Source organism: Squalius cephalus (assembly GCF_949319135.1).
Source record: "Squalius cephalus genome assembly, chromosome: 9".
In the NCBI taxonomy this organism is placed as follows: Eukaryota; Metazoa; Chordata; class Actinopteri; order Cypriniformes; family Leuciscidae; genus Squalius; species Squalius cephalus.
Window position 1 is genome coordinate 9,452,392 of NC_137130.1, and position 19,597 is coordinate 9,471,988.

Below are 19,597 nucleotides of genomic sequence, written 5' to 3' on the forward strand. Positions count from 1 at the left end.
GAATTAGATTTCTGTATCATTTCACTAATTAAGATGGGGTTGGTCAACATAAAGTTATTAAGTGTTTTTATAGACTGAGCTTGCTCACAAGTAGAAGTGGTCGGTTCATCACCAAAAGTCCCCCGTAAAGCATCCAGCTTTCCCCAAAAGTGGTGCAAAAAAGAATAGCACAAGTCATCAGATTCTTGTTGACAGGCATTATGCACGGGTGCCTGGACAAGCTTGTTTACAATGTTAAATAGTGCTTTAGGCTTGTTGTTTGCGTTATTAATGATTTTGGAGATATAGGAACAGTGAGCTGTGTTCAAAGCTGTTTTATAATGCTTAACATGGTCTGAAAATGCTTGAAAATGTACAGTTAGACCAGTTTTCCTAAAGAGGCGTTCCAGTTGTCTGCCTCTTGCTTTCATAGCCCGTAGCTCAGCATTAAACCACGGCGAGGAGTGGGACAGGGGAACGGACCTAGTCCTTGGAGCGTGCTCATCTAAAACGTCAGAAATAGCAGAATGGTACAAATCAAATATCTTAGATGGACAGGTGAAATCAAAAACATCAGAAATAGCAGACGAAGCAATAGATGCAGCAAACATATTAGCATTAATAGCATTGATCTTATGATAAGAGATGGTAGTATAGTATTGTCAATACATTTAGTTGGACAAATTAATGTAAAATCAAGTGTAATAAGCTTCTGATCAGAGATGGGAGTAACTAGACCATTTATGGAGATATCATTCAAACCAGATGTAGCCTACAAACGAAGTCAAGTGTGTGGCCGTGAGTATGAGTTGGGAAATTAACATTCTGATAAAGTTCAAAGCAGTCCAGAACAGTCTTTAATTGAGTAGGCTATTATTAGAACAGGGAGTGTCAACGTGGATGTTAAAGTCACCAAGCAAGATGACCTTGGATGATGAAGCACAGGCTAGTGTTAGGCTAGTAGTTCACTAAGTTCGGAGAAAAAATCGTTTTGCTGTTTGGGTGTGGTCTATAAATTAGGATGATTGTTAGATGATTGTAAAACCATATATTCAAAAGTCTTGGTATTATGGAAGTCCAGTTGAGCAAGTGTTATAGAGTTGCGATAGATGACTGCAACAAGGCCACCCCCTTGAGCAGATAAACGCGGCTTAGACAGGTGCTGGTATCCGTGTGGTGTTAGCAGATTAAGATGCATGAAATCGTTAGGTGTTTGCCAGGTCTCAGTAAAAAATTTCATATCCAGGTTTGTGTCGGTAATAAGTTCATTTAGTTCTTTTTCTAACTTCGCTCGGTGTTTCACTAAGGGAATCGCTTTGGGCGTGACCAACTACGGAAGCTCCTATGCCACCACGTCTGTCTTTGACAGACAGGTCGACCTGAGATCAGGCTCCGCCCCCACCTATAATACTCAGGTCAACCCCTACGAAGTCATTCTCGCTTTCTTCCCGTGAGGGACTACAAGCTCTCTCAGCACGTCCGACCTTGTCGCTGATTTCGCTTAACTGTTCAACAGGCGGGCCGTCATTGGATTACGCCACCGAACGCGGCATCAGTGGATTGGATTGGGACTGTGTTGAGTGTCACACCGAATAGTGTCCGCGTCAAGGCGAGCTATTCTGTTCGGAATATCGCGTGTCATCACGACGATAGAATTTTCAGTGGTGTCAAACCACCGTAGGCTTTACGCGTCAGGCGAGCCGCGAAAAGGGCTAACTACCCTGTAAACCATCGATCGGACTTACGTGTTGTGACGAGTCTTCGAATCACTCCTTCTCTTTCCAGCCGTTATGTCGACAGTCATTACCCCCGCCAAAGGGAATGAGTCGAAGAAGGAACCTGCACCCCGCCCGTGTCCATCTTCATGTGGAGCAACCGTCTCGGGCAGGGACCCCCATCCCATGTGCATCGTGTGCATGGGCGCTAAGCACGCTCAAACGTCGCTTGCGGACCCGCAAACGTGCGTTCACTGTGCGTCTTTGCCGGTTAAAATTTTGGAGAGAAGGCTGAGAGTGGCGGTGGCTAGCCAGCAGGACCCATGTCTGGCCGGAGCCATCGCTAAACCTAAGGCTAACGATCATCAGCGAGCTACCACATCGAGCTGGGCTGATATGATGGAAGCCGAATCCTCGGATATGCCTCCTCTGTTCGATGGCCTTCTCGCACACGAGGAGGAGGAGCCGGGGGACGAGGACGCGGAGGGCGATGCTAACTCTGACCTCCTCGACTTGGACATGGACGACGAGGAGGAGGAAGACAACTCTCTCTTCCCGATCCAGCAGTCTAGACCCCCTAGCGCGACTGACACTGGCTCTCAGGCAGACAGTAACCTGCACGAGGTATGCAAGCGAGCCGCGGCAAAACTGGGTCTAGCGTGGCCCGCAGCCCAGGATGCAGAAGGTGCAGAGAGGGACCTTTATGACGGGAAAAGGCTACCGCCTGCTCAAACCACAACGAGACAACTCCTACCTGCCGTGCCGGCGTGCATGAAGGAGATGTCCCGCCATTGGGGTAGCCCCTTTAAGAGCAAGCTCCCGACCAAGGGATGCTCTAAACTTGAGATCCAAGGAATGGGAGAGCTGGGGCTGGCCGGACCCCCAGCGATAGAGTCTTCAGTGGCCTATCACCTCCATCCGAATCGCCGATCTATTTCTGCCTCATCCCAAATTTCGCTGCCGAACAAGATGGAACGTCTGACCGCGTCCGTCTATCAGAGGATGTACAAGTATGCGGCGCAGTCAGTGTGCTCGCTGAACGCGGTGACTTTACTGTCAGCGTACCAGGCAGAGATTTTGGAGGAGATGGGGCGACAACTAGATACGGGAGTGCCGAACCCAGCACTCTGGGACGAGATATGTGTGGTAAACGACCTAATTCTCCGCTCTTCTCGTGGCGCGGTTCAGGGCTGTGGCCGTGTTATGGGCTTGGCCGTTTCAGGTGAGAGAGCGTTATGGCTGAACCTGTCTGGATTAAGCGACGCTCAAAAAGCAGAGGTGATGGACGCTGCGTTCGACCCAACTAAGGGCCTTTTCGGACCAGCTCTCGAGAAAATGAGAGAAACCAGCACCCTCAGGAAACAGGAGGACGAGGCTTTTAACCTCTGTTTACCACGCAAGCAAACACCGCGACCACCCTCTCAGCCACCACGGCAAGGTTTTGCAGCAGCCGCTGCGGCGAGAGGAAGACAGACGGGAGCTAGGAGTGTGAGACCGCCTCCCAGCGGACAGCAATCTGGCCATCGTCCGAGATCTGATGGCTCCGGACCCTGGGGGAAACATTCATTTGCGGCCGCGGCGGCGAGAAACCGCCCACCCCACCCCGAGGATCGGAAGAAAAAGCGTGCGACCTGACACGCGAATGTTCCCCTGCATTTCTCTCTCCGCCCGCAAAGAGAAAGAGGGGGTCCAGCCCTGTTGTTCTCAGTTCAGTAAGGGCTCCAGCTATAAGCTATCAAGTTCAAAATGTTCTCCAGTGTCACCAAGCACTCACACGGGGTCTTCAAACGCCCATCAGTTCAGGGGAATGTTTAATAAAGAATGCACTATCGCATCCAGGCCACAGGCTAAGGGCGATATGCTCCCCAAATTCATTAAGCACAATAAATGTTTCACTATCGCAGCCAGGCAGTCAGCCGAGGGCGATAGATTGCAGAAAAATCCAAACATTGACATGTGTATCCCTAGCCTCTCCGCCGGAGGGAGCGCGCGCGCCTCCAGAAGGGGTCAGCGCGGAGACGGTAATGACGTCATCAAAGCGCGCCTGCGTTGGGGAAGTATACAGGGGACCTCTCTCAGCTCGCATACTCAGTTGGCGCGCATGCGCAGCTCATCCGTGGGTTGTAAACACGATTTCACGGGGATACAGGCTTCAATTTGCCATGAAACCACCCAGGTTCAATGGTATGATAGCCTCAGTGGCCGAGGGAGAATCAGCTCGCGTCCTGACGGCCGAGATAGACACTCTTTTAGACAAACGAGCTATCAGAGTGGTGCCAAAGGAAGTGGGCTGTCAGGGTTTTTATTCCCGTTACTTTGTGATCCCAAAGAAGGGGAGCACATCTCTGCGTCCAATTCTAGATCTCCGTGTGTTAAACAAACACCTACGGAAATATTCATTCAAAATGTTGACACACAAAACACTTTGTCGATCCATCCGCCAGAACGACTGGTTTGTGACGATCGATCTGTCAGACGCGTATTTTCACATAGATGTTTACCCGTCTCACAGGAAGTATCTCAGGTTTGCATTTCGAGGCACTGCTTACGAATTTCAGACAATGCCCTTTGGTCTGTCTCTAGCACCAAGAGTATTCAGCAAATGTGTGGAAGCAGCACTTTTCCCGTTGAGAAACAAGGGGATAAGAATACTGTCGTACATAGACGATTATCTGATATGCGCCTCGTCGAAAGAGCAAGCAATCAAAGACGCAGACATGGTGTTATTGCATCTCGACAGCTTGGGATTCAGAATAAACATGGAAAAGAGCAGCTTAGAGCCAGCTCAGCACACAGAATATCTAGGACTCAGTATAAACTCCCTCTCTTATCGAGTCACTCTGACAGAGAGGAGGATCGCGTCATTCACTCAGTGTCTCGCCCGTTTTCAGACGGGGAAGATTGTCCCGTTCAGACTGTGCCTACGGATGCTGGGTTTAATGGCTTCAGTGATATCTGTAGTACGGCTGGGACTACTCATTATGAGAGACTTTCAGCGCTGGGTCGCGCATCTGCGTCTGTGTTCTCGGCGTCATCTCAACCGACCGGTGAGAGTGACTTATGCGTGCGTCAGAGCGCTCAGACATTGGAAAAGCCCCGGGACCCTCAGATCGGGGATTCCCTTGGGGGCAGTGTCGTCGAGAGTCACTATGACGACGGACGCGTCATTAAAGGGCTGGGGAGCGACTCTGATGGGCAGAGCTGTGAACGGTGTTTGGCCTCCTCAGCTAATTCACAAACACATAAATTACTTGGAATTGTTGGCAGTGTTTCTAGCGCTGAAACATTTTCTGAGCTTCATCAGGGGCCAGCATGTTTTAGTGAAAACAGACAATTCCACAGTGGTTGCTTATATCAACCGACAGGGAGGCACACGCTCTCTTCAACTGCACCAGCTGGCAAAAGAGCTGATTGTGTGGTGCGACATAAGGCTTTTATCCATCAGGGCAACCCATGTTCCAGGGATATTGAACAGGGGGGCAGATTTATTGTCCAGAGGAAATCCCCTGTACGGAGAGTGGAAGCTTCATCCCCAGGTGGTGAAGCAAATATGGCAGAAATACGGTCAGGCGGTCGTAGATCTCTTCGCCTCGCAGGAAAACGCTCAATGTCCTCTGTATTTCTCTCTGGCAGACGAAAATGCACCATTGGGTGTGGATGCTTTAGCCCACCCATGGCCAAATGTCCTGCTGTATGCATTTCCCCCTCTGAGCCTGATTTCCCCCACTCTAGCCAGGGTGAGGGAAATGGGGTTGTCGCTGATACTGATAGCCCCACGTTGGCCATCCAGACCTTGGGTGGCCGAGATAGTTCAACTACTGTCGGGTCAGCCGTGGCCCCTCCCTCCCCGGAGGGACCTCCTGTCACAAGCGGGGGGGGAAATCTACCATCCTCACCCAGACAGGATAGCTCTCTGGGCCTGGCCCGTGAGAGGTGGAATTTAAGTGCAGCAGGTCTGCCCCCATCAGTCGTACACACTATACAGAGTGCAAGGGCCTCTTCCACTCGTTCACTGTATAGTAATAAATGGCGAGTCTTTGAAGGATGGTGTGAACGGAGTCATATTGTCCCTTTTCAATGTTCAGTGAGGGACATATTATGTTTCCTCCAGGATCTGCTAGATAAAGGGAAAGCTTTTTCTACGATAAAGGTATACTTAGCAGCTATATCTGCTTGTCATGTGGGTTTTGGTGACAAGACAGCAGGTCAGCACCCTTTAATAAGTCGCTTTATGAAGGGGGCACGACGTAAGAGGCCAGTGGCCAGGCGAATGGTCCCATTGTGGGATTTGTCTACAGTTTTAGAGGCCCTTTCTCAACACCCTTTTGAGCCGTTGGAAGCTATAGGGTTAAAGTTTCTCTCTCTTAAGACAGCACTACTGTTAGCGCTGGTGTCAGCTAAGAGGGTGAGTGACTTACAGGCGCTGTCGGTCAGCCCGTCTTGTCTGCAGTTCTCTACAGGGTTTACAAGGGTTTCCTTTCGCCCTAACCCTGCTTTCGTACCTAAAGTAGTGGATTCGTCATATAGATGTCAAACTACAGATCTTGCAGCTTTTCACCCTCCTCCGTTTTCTTCTTCGGAGGATAGGAGGTTGAATGCCTTGTGTCCTGTACGGGCGCTTCGTGTGTACGTAGAAAGGACAGCAGGTTTCAGGAGAAATGACCAGCTGTTTGTGTCATGGGCTACTCCTCACAAAGGGAAGCCATTGTCACGTCAGCGACTGTCCCATTGGATTGTAGAAGCTATTTCCTTAGCATATGAATGCAGAGGTTCCCAACCTCCCGAGGGCTTAAGGGCCCACTCCACTAGGGGCATGGCTACATCATGGGCCTTACTTAGAGGCGTTTCGGTCCGGGAGATCTGTGCTGCAGCAAGCTGGGCCACACCACATACTTTTGTGAGATTTTATAGACTGAATGTGTCTGAGCCATCCTTAGCTCATGCAGTGTTAGGAGCCAGCACATCAAGTCCTATATGATAGGTGTAGCGTAAGTTGCAATCCGGGAGTGGTCTATATCTCCCATAGTGAAACACCGAGCGAAGTTAGAAAAAGAACGATGGGTTACTTAACGTAATCCCGGGTTCTTTGATAACAGAGTGAGGTGTTTCACCAACACTTCCCTCCTTGCACAGGAACGGGAAGAAATCTCTCTATAATGACTTCGTAGGGGTTGACCTGAGTATTATAGGTGGGGGCGGAGCCTGATCTCAGGTCGACCTGTCTGTCAAAGACAGACGTGGTGGCATAGGAGCTTCCGTAGTTGGTCACGCCCAAAGCGATTCCCTTAGTGAAACACCTCACTCTGTTATCAAAGAACCCGGGATTACGTTAAGTAACCCATCGATACGGGCCCTTGTCCGAGACAGAGCGACAGTTCAGCAGAGCAAAATGGTTTTGCAGCACATCTGTATTTTCAGTTGAATTGTCATCGAAGTCTGACTTTTTTATGCAGACAAGCGATCGCGGTGGACGACAGTCTCTTAGTAGGCGTTTCGGTTTGACCAGAGCTCTGTTGTTTGACCAGATGCACGGGATAACAGATGGTGTTGTTTGCTGATAATTAAAAATCCTTCGGACTGAACGATGCACGTAGCGCGGGCGCTGGATGATCCCGAGCGTGCGGCAGTGCTCGTACGTTACAGAGTCGAGGCGTGGGTGCCGATTAAGCGCCCTGAGTTCGCATTCAGGTAACCAATATCCATGTTGGAAGGTAACCCAGTAAAAATAAGGGAAACCAGAGACAGCACGAGTGCTAAAGCCTTTGACATGTTGGCAATAGTCATGAGAAAGTCAGCTATCAGCAAAGTCACGTTAGTCAGGACCACAACCATCGCAACATCTAACGTTACAAAAAAGCTTACGGAGAGGAAAGCTACCCGACCCGACAGTAAGCTAATCGAACTACTGGTAAGAAGAGTGATTAACTCACCTCACAGATGGAGGAGAGAAGGGTGAGAGGGCTCGCAGCAGGCTGACAACCGAGAGTTCCCAACGGCAACAAAAAAATAAAATAAAAAATACGCCAAGCCAAGCAGAAAAGTTAAGTCCAGTTTGTAGAGGGATGCAGAAAGAGCAGACCAAGTAGCGAACACAACAAACGTAAACAATAAACGACGAAGCGTGGAGCGGCAGCCAGATGTGCACAGCGTTCAAACACCGGAAGTCGTCAGACTATTGTCAAAACCTGTTTGGACTGCCTTGTTCTATGTGCACCACACCCTGTCTTAAATTAAGGTGTCATAGAAGAAGGCTAAGTGGAGTTTTTAATGGATTTTATTATTTATTATTATGCAGAAAGCTGCCTGCCTGCATACTCGCACAAGATGTGTTGGTCAAAAGTGCAATCACATATTTCTCTTGTTTTGTATAGATGTGAATGTCAAACTGAGTGATGTTATGAGCCCAAGCAGCATGGTTGAACTCAGCTCAGACATAAAGGACCTTATCAACCAAACCCAGATCCCTCTAGACAAGGTAGGCCTCTCTTGGTTTCTCAATGCAGGTTCTTTGTTCAAAATATGAGTGCTTATTCCACTATGGACATAGAGCCCTGTGGAAATAAATCCCACAGATCACTTTTTCACTTGCTATTGTTTAATTTGTGCACGAACTACATCCATTGTAGGCGTGTATCTAAGAGAATTTTCTGCCTTTTGTTTCCTTTAAAAGTTATGAACATGTCCACCACATCTCAAATTATGTGCGTATTATTCTGTGGTGGAAATGAGAGAGATTGAAATAACATTTTAAACATTAAAACACTTAGGCTAATTTCTTAGTAAGCATTTTATATTCATTAAATATACACATTACTGAAATCAGATGAAATATAAAATGAATAAGGAAGGTAAATATCACATGTGAACAGAATATTTCTAGAGTATGATGTTAGCATGTAGCTAATTTAATAACATGATCCTCTAACATGAAACTTGATTCATGCATTTAGTTATTGTATGACCTTTTTGTGTTTGTTCTCAACATTTCCTGGATTTTTCACTTTTTTTTTAATAAGTTGACAATTTTGCAAAAATCTTTATTCAGTTTGTGTTTCAGTTTGAGTAGAATTTGGTGTTAACATGTTGCTAGGCTAGCAACAACATGATACTCTAAAGATGCAGTCACATTAGCAAAATTTCTTTATTTTTTGTTTTGGGAGAGACCATCAGTGTGTCCGAAATCGCGTACTGCCTGAGTAGTTACTACATTTGAATTTAAACTTACTTCGAGATCGTTAAAAAAGTATGTTTTATATATGGTATGAGTGCATAGAATGAATGTAACCCAGACGTACTACATTCGCCATGTTGTCACTATCATGTGACCCACCAGCGTCAGTTGAGTCTCTTCACCTCCATTCATAAATCTCCTACCTTGGCCTTATGGGATAGTAAAGTGTCCATCGAATGCACACTTCAGAATTCCGCCGGAAGTTGTAGGTCATCCAGGGACTTTCCGCATACTGTTTTTTTTCTTTCTGTATAGTAGGGAAGTATTCGATGTTGGACTTTTTTACTTTGTTCGGATTAGGAGTTTATATAAACACACACAAATTCCTACACAATCATTCACACTCACACATATTGTGTTCTTCTCAGATACTTGTGCTGCTAAACGAGGAAGACTTTCGTACCTTTTTGTGTGACCAAAACATTCTCGCCCCCTATTGTTGGAGTTGGGAAGTGGGCCAGATATTTCAAGGCATAAATTCATGGAAGGTTGTTGAACAGGTAAATTTCTCATATACATATCAGTATCTATTAATATCTGCTTAATAACCTACAATAAAACCTGTTGTAGGTTGAGAAATTCTCAATTGTGGTTCCTCCTACTTACCTGGTATCTTGTGGGAAAACACACAAACATTAGCTATGCATGTTACCTAGGAAACCAGCTCAGTCTAAATACAAAACAGCACGCTAACCGCGCTGAGACTGATTGCATAAAAAGCATGTATATGGAGCAAGCCTCCAGGGAGCCCCAATTAGATATTCCACTCACCTCAGAGGGGACTCCACAACAATATCCTATCACCATGATTTTGCATTCAAAAGGCATGTGACATGTTCATATGACAAATGCCATGCTGAGTATTTAGAAGGACTGTCAATTAATCATATTAATTTAGGGTGATTAAAAAAAATAATGCATGCACGTTTTGAGGCTAGTTGACCTACTTTTGTTGACCGAATAACTTCCTGTAAAGTTGCTTGAAATAAACATTTTTTGTTGATATATTTGGAACAAACCCAGTTCTTGCATATGCATTTTGCATTAATTTAAATTTTGCATGATGTTTTAATATTGTAAATGACCAGACCAATAACATTTTCATGTCTCATGCCTGCATGTGCTCCCTACAGGTGCTGTTGGCCTGGAGTCAGACCTCTGCCTCTGCAGACCTGGCCTTCACTAAGGAGGTGTTTGACAGCTTGCTGGGCCTAGTCTCTCCATCGAGCATAGATGCTCTTCTCAAACACAGCAGGTCGCAGCGCAGCAGTGACGCTCAGCCACAGAGCCTAGGGGAACAATTGTATGTCAACCTAGACTACTTTGCATCTGTTTAGATGAAGTTGCAGTAATGAAATTGATCTGTTTTTCTGTAACAAATAATCGGTTTTACGGGAGTCAAGTGATGAACCATGAAAGTATATAACCGGTTTTTACTTGTATAGTTTTGGTTGTTTTTTGAGGGTGAGTGCATGTCACGCAATCTGTCTGTGGTGGCATCTGCAGAATCTGGTTTGGTGAAGTGAGAGGTGACTTTGTGCTTGAATAGCATAGAGCACCTACTGTACATGGAGCAATTGCTTTTTATCAAAAATTGGATTTGAAAAACCTGATTTAGTTTGGCAACAGAAGCTGGCACAGCATTAGACAAAAAAACACAGTGCAGTTGAATGTTACTGCTGGTTTAGCAGGAGAATCTAGAGCCTATAAGTATTTGTTATAAAAACGAAACAAGATTCTTGTACAACTTTTGTTTATTTTATTCTCTCTGCCACTTCCTGCTGGTTCATCTGACATCTGAATGAAAAAAAGAAATCTGTTTTTAAAGTTGAACCTTAAATCCAACCTATTTATCATTACCCCCCCTACAGAATCTTCGGATTAGGCAGTACAGCATTTGATTTTCTACAAGGGATGCCAGGCTGGGAATACATTCAGACTTTTATGATGGGTGGCCATTCATCCATGCAGGTGGCAAGAGTAGCAATGGAAGCACAGCTACGTATGTATCAGCATATGCAGAAAATTATGCTATGCAAACAATTTCCAATGCTAGCCACATACAGTAGTTCATCTGAATTATCATTATCTGTTTCACAGAATTCATTGATGTGGTCCTGGGGGATGCCAAGTATGTCCAGGAGGTCTTCCTTTCTCTAATGCAGAATGAGACATTTGCTAAGGCCTGGGCTGACCATGGCATGGACTCTATTGTGCAAACAGTGGCCAAGGTGGGTTAAAAAAAAATCATTCATGTAGTTTGCATTAAAGACTTCATTTGCCAAATTGGATGTCCCCTAATTTTTTCATACAGGTTCTAGAAGGTCACACTAGCTGCAGAGAACTTTCTGCTCCCTGGGCTTGGATGTCAACATACAGCTCTATAGACCCTCAGTTGTGGGGCAATCTAGTTTGCTCTGGGAATGACACAAGTCTTCAGCAAATACTCTTAAAACCAATTTTGCCTGTAATCGAGAAGGTAAAGGGATGTATTTTGAAGTGATTTGCAGATTCAAGCTTTGTTACTATTTGACAAAAAAATAGAAATGAATGATTATTACTAAAAATGTTTTCACAGGTCCAACAGTTGGTTGGTGTAGTAAATGGAACTGTAATGTACAACATCACACCCTCCATTCTTATGGTGGAGTGGCACAGTCTATACACAACCTCCCTGAAGTATGGCTCTGCCCTTCAGAACTTGCAAACTGAGCTTAATGAGGAATATTTTGCTGCTTGGATCCCAGGGAACATTTCAGTTGGTTTGAACCAGATTCTGTTGACCAGGTCAGTAACCTACTCATTGTTCAATTTCTGCTATGTGATCAGGATGTTTTTTGTTGAGAATTACATCAAATAGTGAACCAAACTATTACAGTCCCCATGGAAACACATTTCAGGGCAATTAACATGTTTATTTGCATTTTAATTTCTTGTGAAACAGGGGTACTGATGCACTTGAGACCATGGGCTCTCTGCTAGAGAAGAGCCCTCTGTGGCCCTCCATGGAACCATATTTTCATATGGCTTATTGGATTTTGACCTACCAACCAAACGCCACTGTATTACCAAACTGTGAGTGTCAAAAAATTACAAATCTGTGATCAATCAGTAGACTTGATTCATAATATCTGATTATGTTGTGGAATTATATGATTTAACATAATTGTTGTTATGCATTTTATAATGATGAATAATCTTTTTACATCATTTATTAATCTAGACTGTTTTTTAATCAATTATGTATTTTTTTCTTATTTAATTTAATTATAATTCAACATAAGTTGTATAAATTTAAATTAATGTATTTCGAACAAACATGAAATAACAATGAACAATATTGTATTTTATAAGTTAACATTTAATACAGATTAATAACTGCTGTAAAATCGTTATTGTATATTGTATACTTGTTTATGAAACCTAATGCATTAACTGATGTTAAGAAAACAACCTTATTGTTGCCAGTTTTATTGATATGACATAAATATAACTTTGACAATGTGCTGAAAAGTGTTATAATTTCCAATTATCTTATAACTTAACATCATTTTGGAATTCCAGAAGTTATTGCTTGATTGTCATTTTATTTATTTCAACAAAATTATAATTAATATACAAAAAACTATGAATAATATGCAGTGAATTATGCTCACTTTTTTGCAGGCACTTCATTGACCTTCAACTGTCAGACCGGCTTTACCTGGGAAACATTTGTTCCACTGATTCATTCTTTGATATCTGAGGTGATCTCTAAACCTGATAGCCTGCTAAGGTAGTGATTGTTTACTGCAAAACATTTATTGATACATAAGTAATATTATCCTTCTGTACTACTATGTGCATTCATAATATTCAAAATATGTTACACTGCATATATTTTTTTTGTTATAAACTAAATTCCCCTGTAATACAGACATTTTTTATTCTGATTTTAGACCTCTCCAGGGAACAGTGGCTCTCCTCCAAAACAGATACATGGCACTTTTGCAACAAGTCCTTGTAAACAGCATACCTAGTCAACTGCTTGGTAGTGACATTTCACTACAAGACTTGTTGCTGAACCTCATTAATACAGTTGAAAAAGAAATTCAGCTCCTCTCCAACATTGAGTCCACACAGCAGTTTGACACTCAACTCTCACTCAATCTGTTAAATGACATCATGGCGGCTCTTGGACTGGGGCAGATAGAGAACCTGTTGTCAGGAGGATCCCAGACAACCAGCCTACACCCGGTGATCATGGACGTTCTTCAGGTCTTGAACAACAGGTCCATCCAGATGCTAAACAATGAGGAGGGTTTTGCAGTTCTTCACACAATTTTGAGCCAACTTGGAACCATTTTGCCTCCAGAGCAGCAGTATCAGTTAGAAGCAGGGTTAAATAAGACTCATGTCCTCATTCGAGATCTGGAGATCTGTTCAGCTCTTGGCCAGGACTGTGTTGCTGACATCCAGAATGTATTTGATTTTCTTGGTGCAATGCTTGCATTTGGAAATAATATCACCATCCAAATAACACCTCTTAGGGGAAACATGACTCTCCCTGTTGTAGTTGATGTGCTCACTCTGTTCCTGCCATGGAACATGTCCCAGCCAGCAGAAGCGTCTATGGAAATTGTGAGGAAGGTTCAACATCTTCTCGAGCAGGCTTATGCATCTCCTGTTTTCAACATCAGTCAAGGACTACAAGCCTCAAATCTCACCATTTTTGAATTAGCTCAAATCAATTCTACAATTCATTATAGATGGTCAGCATCCATACTGCAGACTCTGAATATGGCCGTTCAAATCCCACAATGCCTGAACACTCAAACCACACAATCTCCCCAATGGCATCCTGCCAGTGAAAAATCCAAATGTGTCCTTCAGCTCATTCAGAGTGCATCTGGTTTAATTGAAATAATGCCTGTAGCAGAGAATGCTCAAATGAGTCTAAAAGATCTGCTTAACATCACTGTGGTAGAGTATCAGAAACTAAGTAACATGTCTAGTTCCGGATCTGACCCACTTGCATTGACAGAAGAGGTGCTGATAACAACACTGTCAGCCATCAGACAGAACCTTCAGGGTCTCAGCGTAGAGAACATGACTGATATTACAAGTGATTTAAACATTCTGGAAGACCTCTTAAAAAAAGTAATCAGAGAACAGTATCCATACCACACCATTAACTCAACATTGATGGCGCAGGGGCAGTATGCACAGAAGGTGTATGGAGATATCACACTGTGGTATCTTAACAAGCTTGCAAATAGCACCAGTGGCAGTATGTTTGCAGAGATTCTCAATCATCTGATACGCATGACAGAAATGCAAGTGGCACTCATCAGTGCAGAGGCAGATATGGTAACGCTGGTGATGAATCAGATCCAGAACTTGACCCATGTGCAGCTTCCTCTGGAAGGCGAAGATCTTGTACGTGTTGCCAATACAATTATGATTATGCTGCAAGGTGAGCTGGGACTGATTAAAAGAAACCTTGAGATTCAACAGGCGTTCTACGATTCTCTTGGCTTCCCAATGAACATTAGTATTCCTGCTGAAATTGAAGCTCAGATCATGACCTATCTCAGCTGGACAAGGGAATGGATCACTAACCAACAAGTGACAACGGCACTTGCAGGAATTTTCCAATGGGAAATTAGCTCTGCAGATATCACAACACCTGGGATGGATCTTGAGAAGCTCCTCCAAGCCATGATTCCCCTACTCTCTCCTAAAGAGAGAGAGTATCTCGCTGTTGTTGACCAGGTCTCTCAGGCAGTAAACTATGCTCTACAGGTGGCTAGCACTGACGGTGGTCTTCAAAATGAAAACTTCACCGAAGCCATCATCAGTGCTGTGAGAGTGGTTCTGGAGAGCATGTATAATGAGTTTGGTGTTCTACCTCAGGGGGTGGTTGAAAATGTTCTTAATGCTTTTAACGGTACCCTTCAGCTGATCCTGAACACCAATATGAGCTATGCTCAAGCTAGAAACCTCACACAGGAGACTGTCCAGAGGGTGGAGGGACTGATTAATGCACTTTTGCCAGCAGAGGCAGCAGAGGTGTTGGTTCCCATAACAAAAAGCATTCTCACCTATTTGCAGACCATCTCCCAACCTGGTGGACCTGACATATGGAATGAAATGTAAGTGCAAAACTATATTACTCCCAAATTGTTTATTTCTTATTTTCTTATTTATTTGTTCCATATGAAGTTTCTCTCTTTTTCGATTGACTGTATATGTATTAAGATATAGGAAGATTCCATAACAGTCTTGATGATTTTCCTTTTTTCAGCATTATCAATGTGATGAAAGAATTTCAGAATTTCTTCCCATCAAACAGCACAGCTCAGCCTATTGTATCCATGTTGATGAAGGTCTCAGAATTCATTCTAAGCTCAAATGAAGGCAACTTGACAAAAGACTGGATCATTAATCAACAACTGACAATGGCACTTGCCAGAATTTTCCAGGGGAATGTTAGTTCTGTAGATCTCGCAACAACTGGGGTGGATCTTAACCAGCTTTTGCAAGCCATGGCCCCCTTACTCTCCCCTGAGGACAGAGCCTTCCTTGCTGTCACTGACCAGGTGTCTCAGACATTAAACTACGCTCTGGAAATGGCTAATGCTGATGGTGGTCTCCAAAGTGAAAACTTTACAAAAGCCATCATTAGCATTGTCAGAGTGGTTCTGGAAAGTATTTCTAATGAAACCGGAGCAGTACCTCAGGATATGGTTGACAACATTCCTGGTGCTTTTAATGATTTACTTCAGCTGATCCTGAACCCCAATATGAGCTATGCTCAACTTGGCAACCTCACACAGGAGACTATCCAGATGGTAGAGGAGGCGATTCATGCCCTTTTACCAGTAGAGGCAACTGAAGTGTTGGTTCCCATCAAAAACAGCATTTTAACCTATCTGAATCATATCTCCCAACCTGCTGGATTTGATCAATGGAATGAACTGTAAGTGTAGAGACTATATGTTGCATATTGTTCTTTCTTTCTGTTTCACTCTCACTTTCTAATTACATTTTTATGTACTTTATGTATATTTGGAGAGATGACCGTTATACGTATTTTCTTTTTCAGCATTATAAACGTGATGACAGAACTTCAGAATTCCCTGCCATCTAACAACACTGCTCAGTCCATCATATCAATGATAATAAAAGTCACAGAAAACCTTCTGAGCTCAAATGAAGGCAACATGACAAAGGACTGGATCATTAACCAACAACTGACAATGGCACTTGAGGCAGTCTTCCAGGGGAATGTTAGTTCTGTAGATCTTGCAGCAACCGGTGTAGATCTTGACCAGCTTCTGCAAGCCATGGCCCCCTTACTCTACCCTGAGGAAAAAATCTTCATTTCTATTGCTGAACAGGTGTCTCAGAGAGTAAACTACGCTCTACAGGTGGCTAGCACTGAAGGTGGTCTCCAAAGTGAAAACTTCACAGAAGCCATTATCAGTGCTGTGAGAGTGGTTCTGGAGAGTATTTCTAATGAGACTGGAGCTCTACCGCAGGATGTGGTTGACAATATTCTTGGTGCTCTTAATGGTTCACTTCAGCTGACCTTGAACCCCAGTGTGAACTACAATCAAGCTACCAGCCTCACACAAGAGACTGTCCAGATGCTAGAGGGAGCTATTCATGCCCTTTTGCCAGAAGAGGCAGCTGAAGTGTTGGTTCCCATCACAAGTGGCATTCTAACCTATTTGAAGACCATCTCCCAACCTGGTGGACCTGACAAATGGAATGAAGTGTAAGTGCAGACAATATATTTCTTCCAAATCATTCTGGCTATCTCTGTTTTTCAATATGAGTGTACTGACACATGGCTATCTGAACCGTGCCGGAGCACGTTTGACCTCCAAAGTCTGGTTCGTTGGACTAGTATGATCCCTCCTTACTTTGCCCGGACGTGTAGTGTGATCACTAACTGTGTGGTAGCACGGAACAGCTACTACTCTTATGTGCGATACTGTCATCATTACTACAATAAACATCTTCTATTACTACTTGAATAGTACACTTTTTAATTAATTCAAGTATATTTAGGTTTATAACAGGTCTGGTTCTGAACATGAATTATAGAACATGAATAATAAATGCAACAAATCTCTTATGAAAGAGTCATGTGAAACTTGACAATGTTCATTTTCTTTTTCAGAGTTATAAATGTCATGAAAGAACTTCAGGTTTCCTGGCCATCAAACAACACAGCTCAGCCCATCATATCTATGTTGCTAAACCTCACGGAATTTGTTCTGAGCTCAAATGGAGGCAACGTGACAAAGGAGTGGATAATTACCCAACAATTAACAATGGCACTTTCCGGATTATTCCAGGGGAACGTTAGCACTGTAGATCTCACAACAACTGGGAATGATCTTAATCAGCTTTTGGAAGCACTGACACCATTGCTCTCTCCTGAGGACAGAGCCTTCATCTCTGTCACTGGACAAGTATCTCAGACACTAACCTACGCTCTGCAGGTGGCTAGCACTGAAGGTGGTCTCCAAAGTGAAAACTTTACAGAAGCCATCATCAGTTCTGTGGGAGTGTTTCTGGAGAGTATTTCTAATGAGACTGGAGCTCTACCTCAGCATGTGGTCGACAGTATTCTTGGTGCAATTCATGGTTCACTTCAGCTGATCCTGAACCCTAACATGGACTACAGTAAAGCTAGCAACCTCACTCAGGAGACTATCCAGATGGTAGAAGGAGCGATTCATGCCCTTTTACCAGCAGAGGTGGCTGAGGTGTTGGTTCCCATGAAAAACAGCATTTTAACCTATTTGCAGACCCTATCCCAACCTGGTGGACCTGACAAATGGAATGAAGTGTAAGTGTAGACTGTATTACTTCCAAAGTATTGTGTCTATGTCTCTCTTTCATTTTTTTCCCTAAAATATGTATAGAGCAATGATTCTCAGCCTTTGTATCTCCAAGGCCCCTCTACTAGCTACACACTGAATGAAGTATAAATGTAGAGGATGTATCTTTATAAGGGAGATCTGTTAATATATAGTAGATAACGAAAAACAGACATGTATGTATCCATCCATCTATTCATCTACTGTATATACAGTACTAGCATTCAGAAGTTTTGGGCCAGTAAGATTTTTTTTTTTTTAAATACAGTAAAACACTAATATTGTGAAACAATATTACAATTTAAAATAGCTGTATTTATTTATTTATCAACAAATGCAGCCTTGGAAAGCATGAGAGACTTATTTTAAAAACATTAAAACGTCTTACTGACCCTAAACGTTGTGTGTATGTAGTGTATATGCAGTACATGTATTTGTGTATGCATGTGTCATGGAAGTTAGTGATCTATTTCTTTCTCATTTCCAGCATTGTAAATGTGATGAGAGAGCTTCAGAATTCTCTGCCATCTGACAACACATCTCAGCCCATCATATCTTTAATTCTTAAGGTCACAGAGTATGTTCTAAACTCAAATGAAGGCAAGTTTACTGTGGTGTTGTTTGTTGAAATTCATTGGATGATAACTACTGTGAGCATCATTCTTTTTTATTCAATCAAGTTGTCAAAGATATATGTACCATATTATATGTACCATATTATTTTTTCTCAGGTTATACAAACATGTGGGACAACTTCAGTCTTGGCAGCCTAAATGAAATAACAGAACAGGTAAATTGCTTTTATTTCTCGAAGGCCCATTATTGAGATCTCCTTCATAACAAACAGATCTTCTGACACATTTATTGCATAAATAAAAACACACAAACATGTCAATTTATACTTGTTTTAAACTTTTAACTTGATTTGTGATTCCACAGCTTGCCACCTTTTTGGGCTCTGTGTCACCATTCATAAATGAGTCCGCCCAGACTGCCACAGAATCTGTAGCCGTTCTAGTCCAGATCCTTTCCAGGAGTGCTGACCAGCTGACCTTTGACAAGTAAGGCTGGCATCTCACTATTTGATTTTCAGTCAAAAGCTTCATTTACATTGTCAAGAGAATCAGAGAGTCCATGTGGCCATATCTCTGAGATTCTCTGACAACATTGACCATGTTTGAAATGATCACAGATAGTTGTTGGCCCAGACTCTCATGGTTTTAGCTGTGACTGAGTTTTTTCTCACACTGAAGATCTGATAGCTTTTGTTCACTTCAGATTTGGTCCACATTTTTTTTGTCAGCACAAAACCACTTATTACATATACTGTAATAACATACATGCTGATCTTTGATGATTCTTTAATCAAGCGCTTGTGGGTTTTCTACTCTTAAATGACAAAAAATGATGAAAGCGGAGGTAGAAATGTAAGAGGCAGTCGTTTAGTCTGTCACATCTCGATTTCAGCATAAACGATCAGTAGGTGTGGCAATATTTGACCAAAATTCAGTTATCTAGAGTCTTCTAATAGGATGTTGATTAAATCAGCTGATGAAATTCTGGATATTGGTCAGGATGGAGAATGTTCTATAGAATCCCAGAACGTTAAAGTGCCCCTATTATGCTATTTTAAAGGTTCCTACGATCAAATGACTCGTCTGAAGATTCGGTCTCTCTTAATCCTTCCTTTTCGTGAGCCTTCTCTGCTCTGATTTGCCAGATGGCCCAGTCTGTTGTGATTGGTCTACCACTTACAGTGCGTGTCGGAAAAGAAACGCCCATTACCATAACTGAAT

The 19,597-nt window shown here is 43.3% G+C and overlaps 2 protein-coding genes across 2 annotated transcripts in view; both read left to right on the forward strand.

The window, feature by feature from the left end:
• Window positions 1-16,515, forward strand: part of LOC307164916 (uncharacterized protein) — a gene marked incomplete at its 3' end in the record, with an annotated part of 29,660 nt that extends 13,145 nt beyond the window's left edge. The window contains exons 9-21 of the mRNA XM_079882132.1: window positions 8,066-8,169; window positions 9,294-9,425; window positions 10,059-10,228; window positions 10,797-10,927; window positions 11,026-11,156; window positions 11,240-11,404; window positions 11,504-11,712; window positions 11,870-12,000; window positions 12,592-12,700; window positions 12,864-15,059; window positions 15,212-15,886; window positions 16,013-16,416; window positions 16,511-16,515. Coding sequence (XP_079738258.1) covers window positions 8,066-8,169; window positions 9,294-9,425; window positions 10,059-10,228; window positions 10,797-10,927; window positions 11,026-11,156; window positions 11,240-11,404; window positions 11,504-11,712; window positions 11,870-12,000; window positions 12,592-12,700; window positions 12,864-15,059; window positions 15,212-15,886; window positions 16,013-16,416; window positions 16,511-16,515 — 4,562 coding nt within the window. The remainder of the gene's footprint in view (window positions 1-8,065; window positions 8,170-9,293; window positions 9,426-10,058; window positions 10,229-10,796; window positions 10,928-11,025; window positions 11,157-11,239; window positions 11,405-11,503; window positions 11,713-11,869; window positions 12,001-12,591; window positions 12,701-12,863; window positions 15,060-15,211; window positions 15,887-16,012; window positions 16,417-16,510) is intronic.
• The window catches only part of LOC307164846 (glucosylceramide transporter ABCA12-like), a 50,532-nt gene continuing 47,249 nt past the window's right edge, over window positions 16,315-19,597 (forward strand). Inside the window, exons 1-5 of the mRNA XM_079882008.1 lie at window positions 16,315-16,687; window positions 17,096-17,770; window positions 18,289-18,401; window positions 18,533-18,591; window positions 18,741-18,862. Of these exons, the coding sequence (XP_079738134.1) occupies window positions 16,557-16,687; window positions 17,096-17,770; window positions 18,289-18,401; window positions 18,533-18,591; window positions 18,741-18,862 (1,100 nt within the window). The 5' untranslated portion in view covers window positions 16,315-16,556. The remainder of the gene's footprint in view (window positions 16,688-17,095; window positions 17,771-18,288; window positions 18,402-18,532; window positions 18,592-18,740; window positions 18,863-19,597) is intronic.